The sequence below is a fragment of the Peromyscus leucopus genome, chromosome 3, assembly GCF_004664715.2.
Source record: "Peromyscus leucopus breed LL Stock chromosome 3, UCI_PerLeu_2.1, whole genome shotgun sequence".
In the NCBI taxonomy this organism is placed as follows: domain Eukaryota; kingdom Metazoa; phylum Chordata; class Mammalia; order Rodentia; family Cricetidae; genus Peromyscus; species Peromyscus leucopus.
In genome coordinates, this window is record NC_051065.1 from 100,904,975 (window position 1) to 100,918,334 (window position 13,360).

General features: G+C 37.4%; 1 protein-coding gene across 8 annotated transcripts in view; it reads right to left on the reverse strand.

Moving 5' to 3' along the window:
- Exoc6b (exocyst complex component 6B) overlaps positions 1–13,360 on the reverse strand; it is a 417,559-nt gene that overhangs the window by 228,266 nt on the left and 175,933 nt on the right. For all 8 annotated transcript variants that reach the window (XM_037203853.1, XM_028858058.2, XM_037203851.1 and 5 more), the window contains exons 8-11: positions 6,637–6,720; positions 6,197–6,243; positions 4,222–4,342; positions 695–766 (exon numbers count right to left, since the gene is read on the reverse strand). In XM_037203853.1, coding sequence (XP_037059748.1) covers positions 695–766; positions 4,222–4,342; positions 6,197–6,243; positions 6,637–6,720 — 324 coding nt within the window. The remainder of the gene's footprint in view (positions 1–694; positions 767–4,221; positions 4,343–6,196; positions 6,244–6,636; positions 6,721–13,360) is intronic.

Sequence of the window (13,360 nt, forward strand, 5' to 3'; positions counted from 1 at the left end):
ACAATGAAAATGTATCACCCTGATTGGTTTAATAAAAAAGTAAACATTCAAAAAAAAATAAGACCTTTTAAATAAACAAAAGATTAAGTGCTAAAAGATGTTTCATTATTTAAATAATGAAAAAATGACATCAGAATTTTTCATCTCTACCTAATATCTAGTGTTTAGCTCTCAAAAATTCAAAGATACACATCAAAATTCCTAGGTCAGTCATAAAAAAGAAAATGATAAAAATTTAAATCAATATATACTCTCAGGTGAGTTCCCCATATGGTAACTTACTGCCCAAAGCAATTCTCCAAGGACAGAGAGAAAGTGCAGCTGCTACCATCGCACTAACACCTAATGCTACTCTAATGTGGCTCAAACCAACCATCACTAAAAAGATGGCAGTGGAATACACTATAAGGTATATGGTGCTATGGTGCAAATACAGACACTTAAAAGTCTAATTTTTCAAATGGTGCAAGCAATTTTTTTCTCTGAGAGAAAAAAGGAATAGGAACTATTTAAGAGACAATAAGTGATCAAGATAAAACCCTGATGATTGTTATAAAGAAGTAGAAAGATCTAGCTCTAGGAAAACAATAAACATTAAAAACTCAAAGGAGTGAGCCAGGCTTAGGTGAGTACACAATGATTCCTAGCTGATGGGATCCTACTCTAGAAAAGCAAGTGTCAATAATGCACATACCTGAAGTGTGTCAGCAAAAAGTACAATGAGGTTCTTCAAATCTAACACAAGGTTTGGATCCGAACAGTAGGACTAATGAAAATGGGAAAAAGGGAGAAAATATCTCATGAAAAAATTACATTTTTATTTATGACATTGTCTAATGCACCACCTGGTAAAGGCACTTACTGGAGGGATCTAACCATTTCCTAGTACAAGTTAACAACAGCAGACTCAACTAGAGAAGAACTAAGGAGGCAGGGTTCAGTAAGATTATCTATATCTTTAACACATGGAAACACATTTTGAAATTCTTTAAATAAGAACACAAAATGGGGCCAATAAGATGGTTCAGCAATCGATAAACTAAAATACAAAAATTTTAAAAGAAACCAAAATGGATAAATTATTTTAAAATTTAGCAATAATGAAATCCTTTATATCAAAACTTGTGACATGTGCCTAAAGCTATTTTCAAAATAACTGTTTATCTTTCTTTATATGCAAATATTAGAAAATACAAAAGACTGAAAATAACTTGACTAAACACTGCACTGATGACACTATAAAAATAATGCCAAATAACCATAATTATGTAATAAAATGAAATGAAGAAAATTCAAAGTGACAAAGTGGTGATGTAAAATAGACATGAAGATTTGATCATTCAAACCAGATAAACATGGAATCAGTAAGGCAGGCATCTTAGCTAAGCCTAATTATACAATAGAAAAAGGAAATGAATAGCAGTACAAGGGATACAAAATAAGCATAAATAAATAGGAAACAAAAATTGCAAATAAGTACCACATATAACCTTGCATGTACACATTGATTACTTAGCTGACCTCGAAGACAGTATCCACAGGAAGATTAAAGAGTATATGCTATTAATTTAAAATTTCTTCAAATTCTGATATTCCAATTTCCTCAGTTATAACTTTGTTATTTGCTCTCCATGTAACCTCCCAGGATCTGATGTCAGTATATTCAATGTTCCCATAAAACCATATATTTTTCTTCTGTGTATACCATCCCTTCTAAAGGTCCCTTTTCTTTTTGGTGTCAAAATTAATATCAATACAAAATAGCCCCAATCCTCCTACTTGAAGCTCTTCTTTATTTGTTTTCTACATGGTTTGCTTCTCCTTATATAAAAACTGCCCAAGGCACTAATGGTCTACTCTGGTCACTGTCCTAGCAAATAACCTAGCTGTCATCATAGAGCCTTTGTCCAGTGACTCATGGAGGCAGATGTAGAGATCCATGGCCAAGCACCAGGCTGAGCTCTGGGAATCCAATTGATGAGAGAGAGGAGGGACTCTGCAGGCGAGGGATGTCTCGATCATGATGGGAAGACGTGCAGAGATGATTGGCCACACTAGTGAAAGCCCATGAACTGGGGACTGGTGGAGCCCCCATGGGACTGGACTAGGCCCTCTGGATATGGAAGATGGTTGTTTGGCTCAAACTGTTTGGGGGGTACCCTGGCAGGGGGATCGGGATCTGTCCCTGGTCTATGGGCAGGCTTCTGGGAATCCAGTGCCTGTGGTGTGATGCCTCGCACAGCCTTGGTGCAGTGGGAAGGAGCTTGGACCTGCCTAGGCTCAGTGTGCTGGGGCTCTGCTGACTTGGTATTGGGAGAACTCTATTTGGGGGATGTGGGGATGTGGGGTGGCTTGGGAAAGAGGGCTGGGGGTGGGAGGAGGGAGGAGGGGAGATCTGTGAATAGTATGTGGAGTAAGTAGAAAATTTCTTAATAAAGAAAAATGAAAAAAAAATAAGCATTTACCCATTTAATAATGATAACATAAAAAAGGGCAATTATGTATGTATGTATGTATATATATATATACACTGTTTCAGTTGAGTGCCGAATGAATAATAAAATCATGAAGAAGTTTACTATGAAAAAAAAACTGCCTAAGGCACTGTCATGGTCTAGCTTTCCTACATTTCCTGGGTTATTGACATAAATGGACCTATTCAAGTCACCTTATTTTAAGTTTTCTATTTATATGTTTCTATTTTTCCCAAATTTCCTTCCTTTTATTGGATAAGATTTTTTAATTACCTTGAAGTGGGCATTCAAACCTGTTACTTGAAATAACCTGAAGTGTTCATTAAATACTTCTGGATGCAACTCACCTTTTATCAGACTAATTAATGTGATAAACATGATAAAGAGTCTGCATGTATGTCTATCTGGATTTGATGTCACTCAATGAATCCTTTCCACTTTACTATTCTATTACTACAGGCCCCTTGTTGGACACTGTTATTTTCTCAATCTCAATCAGCTATATTCCAAAGTCTCTGTTATAATCCATGTTTCCTAGCTATTCCTTTCCTATTTCCCACCTCTTTGTGACTATGGGATAAACTTTGACTTTGTCTTCTTGACCATGAAATGGCATGCAGCCTTAATCTTTGAATTAAATTTCTCTAACTGATGCTCATAAATTTCCAAAGAACAATTTTTATCTTGGATTCAGCTTTCTTTTGGTGTCTTTCCATTATTTTTTTTGTTTTGCTTTATATCCTTTCATGTTATAAATAGAACATATACAAAAAAGGTAATGGCTGTAATTGCAATTGTACCAGTCTGAGTGAGTACTAACTGCTTGCAAGAACCTCTCAGGTGTGCTCACCAGAACTTCATTATTCCCACTCAGGAAAAACATTCTGACTTCAATGACAATCATTTTCATCTCTTTCCATGTTTTCCCACTTGTAGTTTTTTAATTGATAGGCTTTCTCTTTATAACTGCTAAGCTCTTACTTGCTGTTGGCTTAAAATATAATATATTCAATTGTAAGGTACCCACCCTGCCAATAATAAAACTACTGTGACACTGACTGGCACTAAATTAAACTTATAGATTACGTAAGTCTTATTTTATGTAAATATCAATAAAGTAGCATTCCAGGCACAAGGAACAGGAACAATGAAGGACTATCATGGACAACTGTTCAAGGAATGATGAGCAGCCAGCAACAAGACAATTTGACTTTTTAAAAGTTTTAGTAAATTGTCTACTATCCTGCCTCTAATGCCTTCTATTGAGTTAAGTTTAACAGATAGTTGGCCATCAAATGCCTAGACACCTCAGCCTAGGCAAGCAGAGAGGAAGGTCAATTGCAGAGCTAGAAGCAAAGAGCTTAACATACTACAACAATCCTTTAGCTATATGCATAAATGTGTATAGCACATGAGGTATTTTCTGAATGAATCAATATAAAGCACAGAACAATGTACTAATGATAATATGTCACTTTGTATTCAGTGAGAATGAAGTATCTGAAATACACAGAATACTACTAGACACAAAAAGAATTATGGACAGACGTGAGTGACTGTTTCTTATTGCAGACAGCATCAACAAGGCAAGCTCAGTGTTACAAAATTCAGAAATCTAAATGAACCACTTTCACAATCTCCAAATAGGGGTTGCCAAAGAGATATATGTCAACTTGAAATTAGTGCAACACCAAACAGTATGCAGATTCTCAGTATAAGTAAGCACTTCCTGGGGCATCCTACATACCGAGTGGGTGCGCAATGCTGCGATGGTTTTTGAAAGTGCCATTTCCCACAGTTCGTCAATGTAGGCTCTATTCACTAAGCCCTGGGTTGTATGCAAAATATGATCTTCAACCACAAAAAAGCTGAGATTGGGAAAAAAAGAAAGCACAGATGTCAGAGGTTACAGTTGTTATATCTTGACCACTGCCACCTAACTCAAAGAGAATAATTTTTTTCTGAAGAAAGCTATTCATTATCATAAATGAAATTACTTGATATATTGAGCATGTATCTACAATCCTATAAATATCTTAGACAGAATGTCAACCACACAGACCAACAATTTAAAATAAGAAAATATATACAGTTCATATAGCCTACTTCCAATGTAGTTTTAAAACACAATACACCTCAAGAAACTAATTTTAAGAAGAATTTATAAATTTTTAAGAATTCAACACACATCAGAATAATTCCCCTAATCTGGCCTATAACCCCAGTAACTCAGGAGGCTAAAGCAAGCTTTGCCTAAGCTACAAAATGAGTTTAAAAGTAACTTTATGAGACCTTGCCTCAAAATAAAAACTCACATTGGGATATTTTTTTAAATTATAAACGCATGTTTTGAATTTCCTTGTTGTGGCTTATTTTGCATTTAAAATATATCTTCAGTTACCTTGCTGCTAATTCAAATCAAAATAAAACTTAATTAGCAGATTTTTTTTTTTTTCGAGACAGGGTTTCTTTGTGTAGCTTTGCGCCTTTCCTGGAACTCACTTGGTAGCCCAGGCTGGCCTCGAACTCACAGAGATCCGCCTGCCTCTGCCTCCCAAGTGCTGGGATTAAAGGCGTGCGCCACCACCGCCCGGCTTTAATTAGCAGATTTTTAAATTACCAAAAAATCAAACACACCAAGTTCTCATGTCCCATGTACCTTAGGTTGGCCTTAAACTGCCTGTATAGCCAAAGATAACCTTAAACTATTGATCCTCCAGCCCCCGCACCCCTGTGTTCCCCAAATCTGGGATTATAGGTGTGTGCCACCACACCTTGTTTTATGCAGTGCTGAGGATCAAACCCATGCAAGCACTCTAGAGTAGCTACATCCTTAACCTTCAATGACAGGCATAATGAAAGTTACTCGAGAAACTGAAGCAATATGAATCTGATGAAAGAAAGCAAGAGAGGAAAGAAGAAAAGCTAGGGAAAAAGTGAGGGAGGGAGGGAGGAAGTAGTGTGCAGGCAAGCTCTGTGAAAGAATCAAATTCTGTTGCCTTCCTTTTACACACAGTTGCCATCTCATAGTTGGAACAAGTTGCTTGACTAGGGGGGTCTTTATTCAGTAATCCTAATTCCACGCTACTATGTCCACTCTAAATGAGAACAACCACTTCATCCCATCCTGTGGGATCAGACTGGTGGCAACCAGTTTAATAAAGGTTATGTTAATGTAACATACTCTCACTCACAGATTTCTAAATCATACATAGCTGTTTGCAGACTGGCAAAGAGCCAAATAGTTGTGACAGAGTTGCCAAATTCTTTTAGGCCTAAAATATTTTACTCTCTGGAAAAAATCTGCCAATGTGGCTGATTATCTCACTCCATGTTGGAACAAAGAATGGAGAAACAAAACATCAATTATAATAACATTATGAGTCAATTTTCATTTATTTAGTCACAAAAGTGCCCTCCAAGAATATAATGCCGAAACCAGTAAGAGGTACCTTTCATGGTTTGTTTGTTTGCTTGCTTTTGAAATACCATATCTCTGTGGGGCCCAGGATGGTCCTCCTTTCTCAACTTCCTCAAGCACTGACTTACAAATATATGTTACCATGACCCAGAAAATGATCCTTCTAAATTTTAAGAAAATAAAAACTAAGTCTTTTTTTTTTTTCGAAATTACCAAGAAGAATGGGAGAAATTTTCCCAAGTAAAGGTATATCTTTTGTAAGTCTTATAAATTAAATATAGAAACTTAAATATGTACCTACCCTACAATTTGATTGAAATACTTCCTGTAGCCATCTAAAGTTTCATGCTGCAATAAAAAAAGCAAAGTTACTGTTTCTGTGTTATTACTTTAAGATGTGAAAATCAGTCACTTATTCTCAGGAAGTTTAATCTCATAGACTATGAAGTAAACATAATGATAATGCCACGATTCTACATGTTAACAATGGAAATGAACTGACCTGATACCTATGTAGAACTTAGAATAATGAACGGCATATAACAGTCAAGAAACATTGACTGCCATTCTTACTTCAAGGCACATCCACCAAAGTTGTGTCAGAATGACAGCAAGCACATGTAGGCAGGTGCACATGCATAAATACACACAGACACAGACACACAGACGCATGCATGCATGCACAGTCAGCTACCAGGAAGAAAAGGGTAAAAGTACAGAAAGTGCAGGCAGCAAGCCTACCATGTTTGATGGAGGCTGGAGCACCAGACGAGCCTGTTTTCGTCTCTGTTTTCGGTAATAATTTTCAAACGTTTCTCGGGCACCCTGTAAAACAAATGAGAGGAAATAATATAACTGGACCAATATCCTTGAAATTGAAAAGAATAGAGTAGACTTCAGGTGTATAGTTTGAAGAACACCATATATCTCAAGACCTCCTATTGTAATAATGACAATAACCACAGATTATAAAAGCAACTATGACCACTTATTGAACCTAATCACAAAACCCTGAAGTATAGACAGGAGTGACCTTTACAAGGACATGGTCAGAACGCAAGCTTCAGCACACCAAGGCTGGCTTCTGAGTCAATAATCACAAATTCACAAAAATGAGAGTAAAACAAACAACCTTAAAATGTTATAGTAAGCAAGAAAAATGTCTCTTCAAAAACAAATAGAACATTCCAGAAGGAAAAATGCCCAGAATGAAAGCCAGCTTTCAAATCATTCATGCCCAAAGGACCAACAGAAAGTGGGAAAGGCGAGAGCTGAGGATGACAAATCCTTTTCTCAGATGGAGTCTTACCAAGAAGGGACAGAACAAGAACAAAAGAGACAATCCCTCAATATTCTTGATATACAATTTCCAGTTTTCCCCAGGCAGGGGTGTCCAGCCTTTTGACACTCTGACATGGCAAATGTGTTTGGCCACATTCACAGCTCTCCTGGGAGACACACTGGATAGGTTTTCTGAACACAACACGAGTGGTGCTCAGAAAAATATCTGGCTCATGAGCTCTACACTCACAAACTCTGTTCTGGGTTGATCAGTATCTCCTCCAAACCCACATCCTTCCCAGAATCTCTAAACGCTTTAGCTGGAACAAGCAATAATTCTGATGTGATCAATCCAATTGTATGATCATGCCTGCTGGAGGATGGAACTTAGTACACTATGGCTGGTATCCCCAAAAAAGAAGACCCAGAAAGACACAGGGGGAATGGCATGTGCTGAAAGAGGCAGAGGTGGGTCAATGCAGACTTAAGCAAAGAACACCAAGAACTGCTGGGACCCACAGATATCAGGAAGAAATAAAGAAGATTCTTCCCATAATCTCAAAGAGAGTGTGGCCTCTAAGATGCCAAAATGCTTTTAATTTGTAATTCAAGCTTCCAGAACTGGGATAGAACAAATTTCTGTTGCTGTAAGCCATATAGTTTGTGGTACTTGATACAGTGGCTTTGGGAAAATAGTACAAATTGAGAGAGTTTTGTAATAACATGCCCCATTGTGACTAAATGTTCTAAACCTGAGACTTTTCTCAATCAGTGAAACAAGCAGAAAGATCCCACAGAGACCAAGAGCACTGTTTTAGAGCCAGGTGGCTACATTCTAACTGTGGTTCTGCCCTTCTGCCATGGAACTGCTCTGAGCCCTGCTGCTAATTTCTGTCTCACTGTCCACTCACTCAGTTTGCACTCGCACTTGTGCAGCATCCTTTTCATCTGTGGAGATGTCAGCCTTGTGCAGCTGCTACATGGGCTTAACGAACTATGAAGCTCTCATTTACACAAGGGCTTACTCTTTCAAAAGAAACAAGATGAACAAGGCGGTAAAGAGAAGGCACTGTGCGGCTCTTGCAGTCTCTATTCGGGCAATTATCTAGGGTGTTTTCTTCCATCACCTCAGAAGTTGAAGAAGGCTTATTCAGCATGACTTCTCTGTTATATTATTATCTACCTGAACTGAGGAAACTAACTTAAATCACAACCACACAGACATAACGCAGCTTCTGTAAAGAGGTGGACAAGTGTTCCTCTGGGCTGACCAGCAGCTGCTTCACTCATCCCACTGCAAGGCTAAGATGGCTTCAGACAACCCATAAAGAAATGTGGCGTGTACCCAAGAACCTTCCTTAGAGAAACCGAAATAAGAATATCATCATTTTCACCTGTCATGAAATATTACTTTTTTATGTCAAAAATGTCAAACTCAGTTTCAGTCCACAGGCTAGATACAGATAGCAAAGTGAACTTGGCCCCTGGGTCATGGCTGTTAAGCCCGGTGTCCTTAAAAACAAACATCTTAAACTGCTAAAGTGATTATTAGTCTCTACAATTATTTCTTTTCTATAAAATGAAATCAAATATTAGCATGACTATTTCATCACTTTATTTATCCACCATTTAATGAGGAAGGAAATTATTCAAATTATTAAGTAACAAGTGGAAACTGCCATTTGATTTGCTGAAGTTATTCCCCACTTGTCACCAACTCATAGGATAGTGGTGCTGTTAAATGTCAATTACATGCTGTATACACTGAAGGGCTTTTCATTTTAAGGTTAACAGCCCTAAATGACCTTTATTATCCTAGTGTGACATTACATATTTAACATTCTTCAGAGCCAAGATACACTTAACTGTAAATTTAGGGAAAGCCTCCATTTTAATTAGACCATCAAGCACTAATTTGATTTCTTTCTTATAAATGATAGAGAATATACAAGATGAAATTTTACATATATATATATATATAAATTTCATTTCCTTTCTAATATTCCTTCAACAGAAAAAAGGACAACTTATTTAATAAGTCCGATTTCCCAATTTATCATAAGTGAGTTGGATTTCCCTGGTGGCTATTAAATAATTCATCTTTAATAATTCTATTCTTTCTGTCAATTTAGACAACTTGGTGTCTAAAGGCAGAATTCAAGAAGTAGGTATTTGATCAGTCTAGTGTGAGTAACTAGTGGAGTGCCTCCCCATTCAGAAACAGCCCACTAGATGAACCACAAGGGCTTCATTTCAGCTCCAAACTCAGAATCACTAACAGATTCTACAGATTTGAGGGAGGGGGAAAAAGGAGAGAGAGGTTAGTTTATTGGCAGAAAAATGTTTGGGGGAGGACCTAACATTTATACTAATTGAAAAACTAGTAAGAAAAGTAAGCCAGGTAAAAGAATATTCCTAGAAGTACATACACTGAGATTCAAAGAAAACAGAATACATACTAAGAATCTAAAGGAAGTTCTCCATGGTGTGGTACAGGGATAACTAAAGACAAGGGTACAGGAATTTGTCAATTATTTGGCAATAGCTGTAATGACAGGAAGAACTTCCTACATTTTGGAACTTGGTGTATAGAGACTAGAATGAAGAAAGAAAAAAAAAAGATTCCAAGAGGTCAGTGAGAATCACAGCACAGTGGCACATGCCTACTGTCATAGTGCTGGGAAGCATGACAGAGAGTCATGAGCTCAAGACCAAGTTAGGCTACATGACAAGACTCTGTCTCTCCCTCCAGAAAAGAGGAGGAGGAGGAGGAGGAGGAGGAGGAGGAGGAGGAGGAGGAGGAGGAGAACAACAACAACAACAACAACAGATGTGAAATAGAAGGCACATGAACAAGTGGATCTGATGATAAAGAACAGGAAAGCTCACACATTTCTATCCTGGGTCAAAAGTTTGATGAAATCTCATTTAAAGACAGGAACATAAGGGGAAAGGATACAACCCATTTTCATTATGCAAAACTCTGTACTTGCAAATTCACCACTTGTTAAAAGTTAGTTTAACTCCAAAATAAATACTCATAGCTCGTCCATAGACATTCACAGCTATGTGTAGAATTTCTAAAACTTCAAATTGTCCAATACACATGTTCCTAGTTAAGGTCAAACAAGGCAACACACTGCCTTTTGTTTCAGTCACATACTGTAAACCTGTATCACTTTCATGACCTCTCCAATACCACATTCCCTTCATTTTTGTGCTTTTTGTTCATGATTCTGCCCTTTACAATGGCTCTTACCTATAACATTAAAATGTTGTCCAGTGTTCCTAAGCTTATGAAGGCTAACGATGTGACTTATAGAGAAAGCCTGTGTGCTAGATAAAGCTTCATGCAAGCATTATTATAGTGTGATTGGCTGGTGCTAATAAACTAACAGTATGTTAAATAAGATATCTCTTTGATTTGCTAGGGGGAGAGAGGGTATGGTTTTGACACAAGCTCTCATACAGCGTAGCTTGGCCTAGAATTCACTATATAGCTGAGGATGGCCATGAACTGATCCTCCTGGCCCACCTCCTAGCTAAATAAAGTATCTTTAGAGAGTAAATAAATAAATAAATAAATAAATAAATAAATAAATAAGTTAGAAACAAGATCATCAACTGATTACAGTGTGACAGAAGCCTCCAGGGAACTAACAGGACATTTCCCTAAAATCAAGGTCTCAAGACTCACTGATTCTGTGTTCACATTGCCTTTCACAGTCTCAAGCTGTTAAGACTCCTCACCTTGTTTGGTATTCTGTTTACTAAAGTCAATTTTCCTTTAAATATTTATTATTAAATTATACCCTCAGATAAACTTGGGGTAAATGGCAGTGATTGTTTCCTAAACCAAATCATCAACATTAGATTTTGCCAGGAAATAATGCACTTTGACAAACTCTGCTGGAAATGATTCTCTTTTTTAAAAAAAATCTTTTGCTACTTGTGTTTTCCACACTATATATCATGTTTTAAATTGTTATTAATTAGAAAAGTAAAATGTGACTTTTAGAAAACTTAGGAAACATGAAATGGCCACCGACAGTCACAACACTTGGTGATGGCTACCACGCACTCACTGGTGTGCTCTCCTCTACATTTATCCCCCTGGGAACCTGCATCTCACACACACATTTCTGCAGAGAAGTGGCAGCACACTGTACTCCTTTTACTGAACTCTTCCTAGAAAACATCCTTCAACATCTTTATTAACATAACTATCCTCAAACACATATTCTCCAACCATACAAATGTCAGAATCACTGAATAAATGTTCAAAAATAAAAATAAAAACACAAGTGAAAAGCCTGAATTCTTCTGCATGTGTTTAAGTCCTTTCCTAGACAGGAATGAAACACAAACAATGAATGCTGCCATCCAATGTGGATAAATGATTGAGGCCTGTGTTGAGGTATATAGGAGCAGGAAAATCAGCTTCTAACCAAGTTCAAACAAATATTCTGCAGATACAGGTTACAAATATGTACCATCAAACAATTGGGATCATGTGGGCCTAGGACTGGAAGAAAGAAAGGTCAAACAAAAAAACCTTTCTATGGATGTCTTTGCTCATATAGATAAAAATGTATACCATATCTACCTAGCCATCCATATATGTGGGCTCTGCATCTGTAGTTTCAACCAACTATGGGCCACAAATATTCCAAAATGAAAAAGAGGCTGGTAAAATGGCTCAGCAGGTATTATATCTAAGCCCGACAACCTGAGATCAATCCCTGAAGTCCCACATGGAGGAAGGAGAGAACTAAATCCCAAACTATGCTAAGACCAGCACACAACATTGTGGCATGTGTCTATGCACTCATTCAAAAAAAAAAAAGTAAATAAATGTAATAGATTTTCTTTAAATATTTAAAAACCCACAAAAGTGTGTCTGTACAGAACACATACAAGCTATTTTCCTTGTCACTAGTCCCTAAACAATAAGTGTTAACCATTCCTTATAAAGATTTGCATTGTGTTAGACACCATGACTAACCTGGAGGTGATTTATAGTGTCTGGAGGATAGGCACAGGTGACAGATAAAGCCACAGACAGTGTTTTTGACAGTAGGACAAGGACAATACTCCATGGATCCTATGGAATAACCATGCAGACACTTATTTCATGTAGCTACTGAGCCTCATGCCTTAAAACAATAGTGGAATCTTTGTGTAGTGGTATAGAAAGGGAAAAAAGCTGACATCAGGAAGCCACCTCATATGGGCAATATGTCTATGAAGTATGCAAAGGAGAACAGACCCCAAATCCTTTTTGTGACATACTGACTAGGCCATTGGCTGATTACACAAGTCACGGAGCAATTTTTTCTGTTGTATGCCATCTATGAAAGACTTTTTTACTAATCACTGTACCAGAAAATAACCCTCAGACTGAGAAGCACAAAAACACCTAGACAAAGAACAAAGGAAGCAAATAGAAGAGAAATGCATATCATTGTTCTTCCGGCTTGTCTACAGGAAGCAATATTTCCATTTGGGCAAAGCCTGTAATTTCACCACCCCGCCTGCAGCTGGAACACTCTTTTAACTGTCACAGCAACCAAGTGTAGACAGGTTTATTCAGAGTTTAAAAAAAAAAAAAAAAAAAAAAAAAAAAAAAACCCTTAAAGAGCGATTTTAATTTGTGTTCATCTGTAAAGGGGAGCACTCTTCCTAGGGCCCCATAATGATGTTCAGCGGGATATTACACTTCACCAGATGGCTAATTTGCACAGCAGGCCCAAAGCAGGGTTTCTTTCATTACAACTGCCCTAAAGATCAGACTGCAGGAACATGTGTAAAGAACAACCTCAAGATGCCCCCTATTGCTTAAATCTAGAAACATTCCATTCCCAGATGTAAAAACCCATTCAGAGTGTTCCTCTGGCAAGGTCACTCAGGAGTCAGGATGGTGTGTGTCACAACTCTGGGAACCTACTTTATGGGTCAGAAAAATGCCTTTCAAAAGCCACAACAATGTCAAAACATCTCAGAAATAAGCTATGAAGAAAGGGTAATTGCTCTGGTAGACAATTTATCACTAAAAATATCATTATTTTCAAATGCCTCCACTTTTTATTTTATTCAAAAGCCTACAAAAATGAATCTACATAAACTTCTGACCCTTCTAGGAAAGAGCAGAGGCAGTCTGATGTTCTGGCAGAGTCTTGTTTAT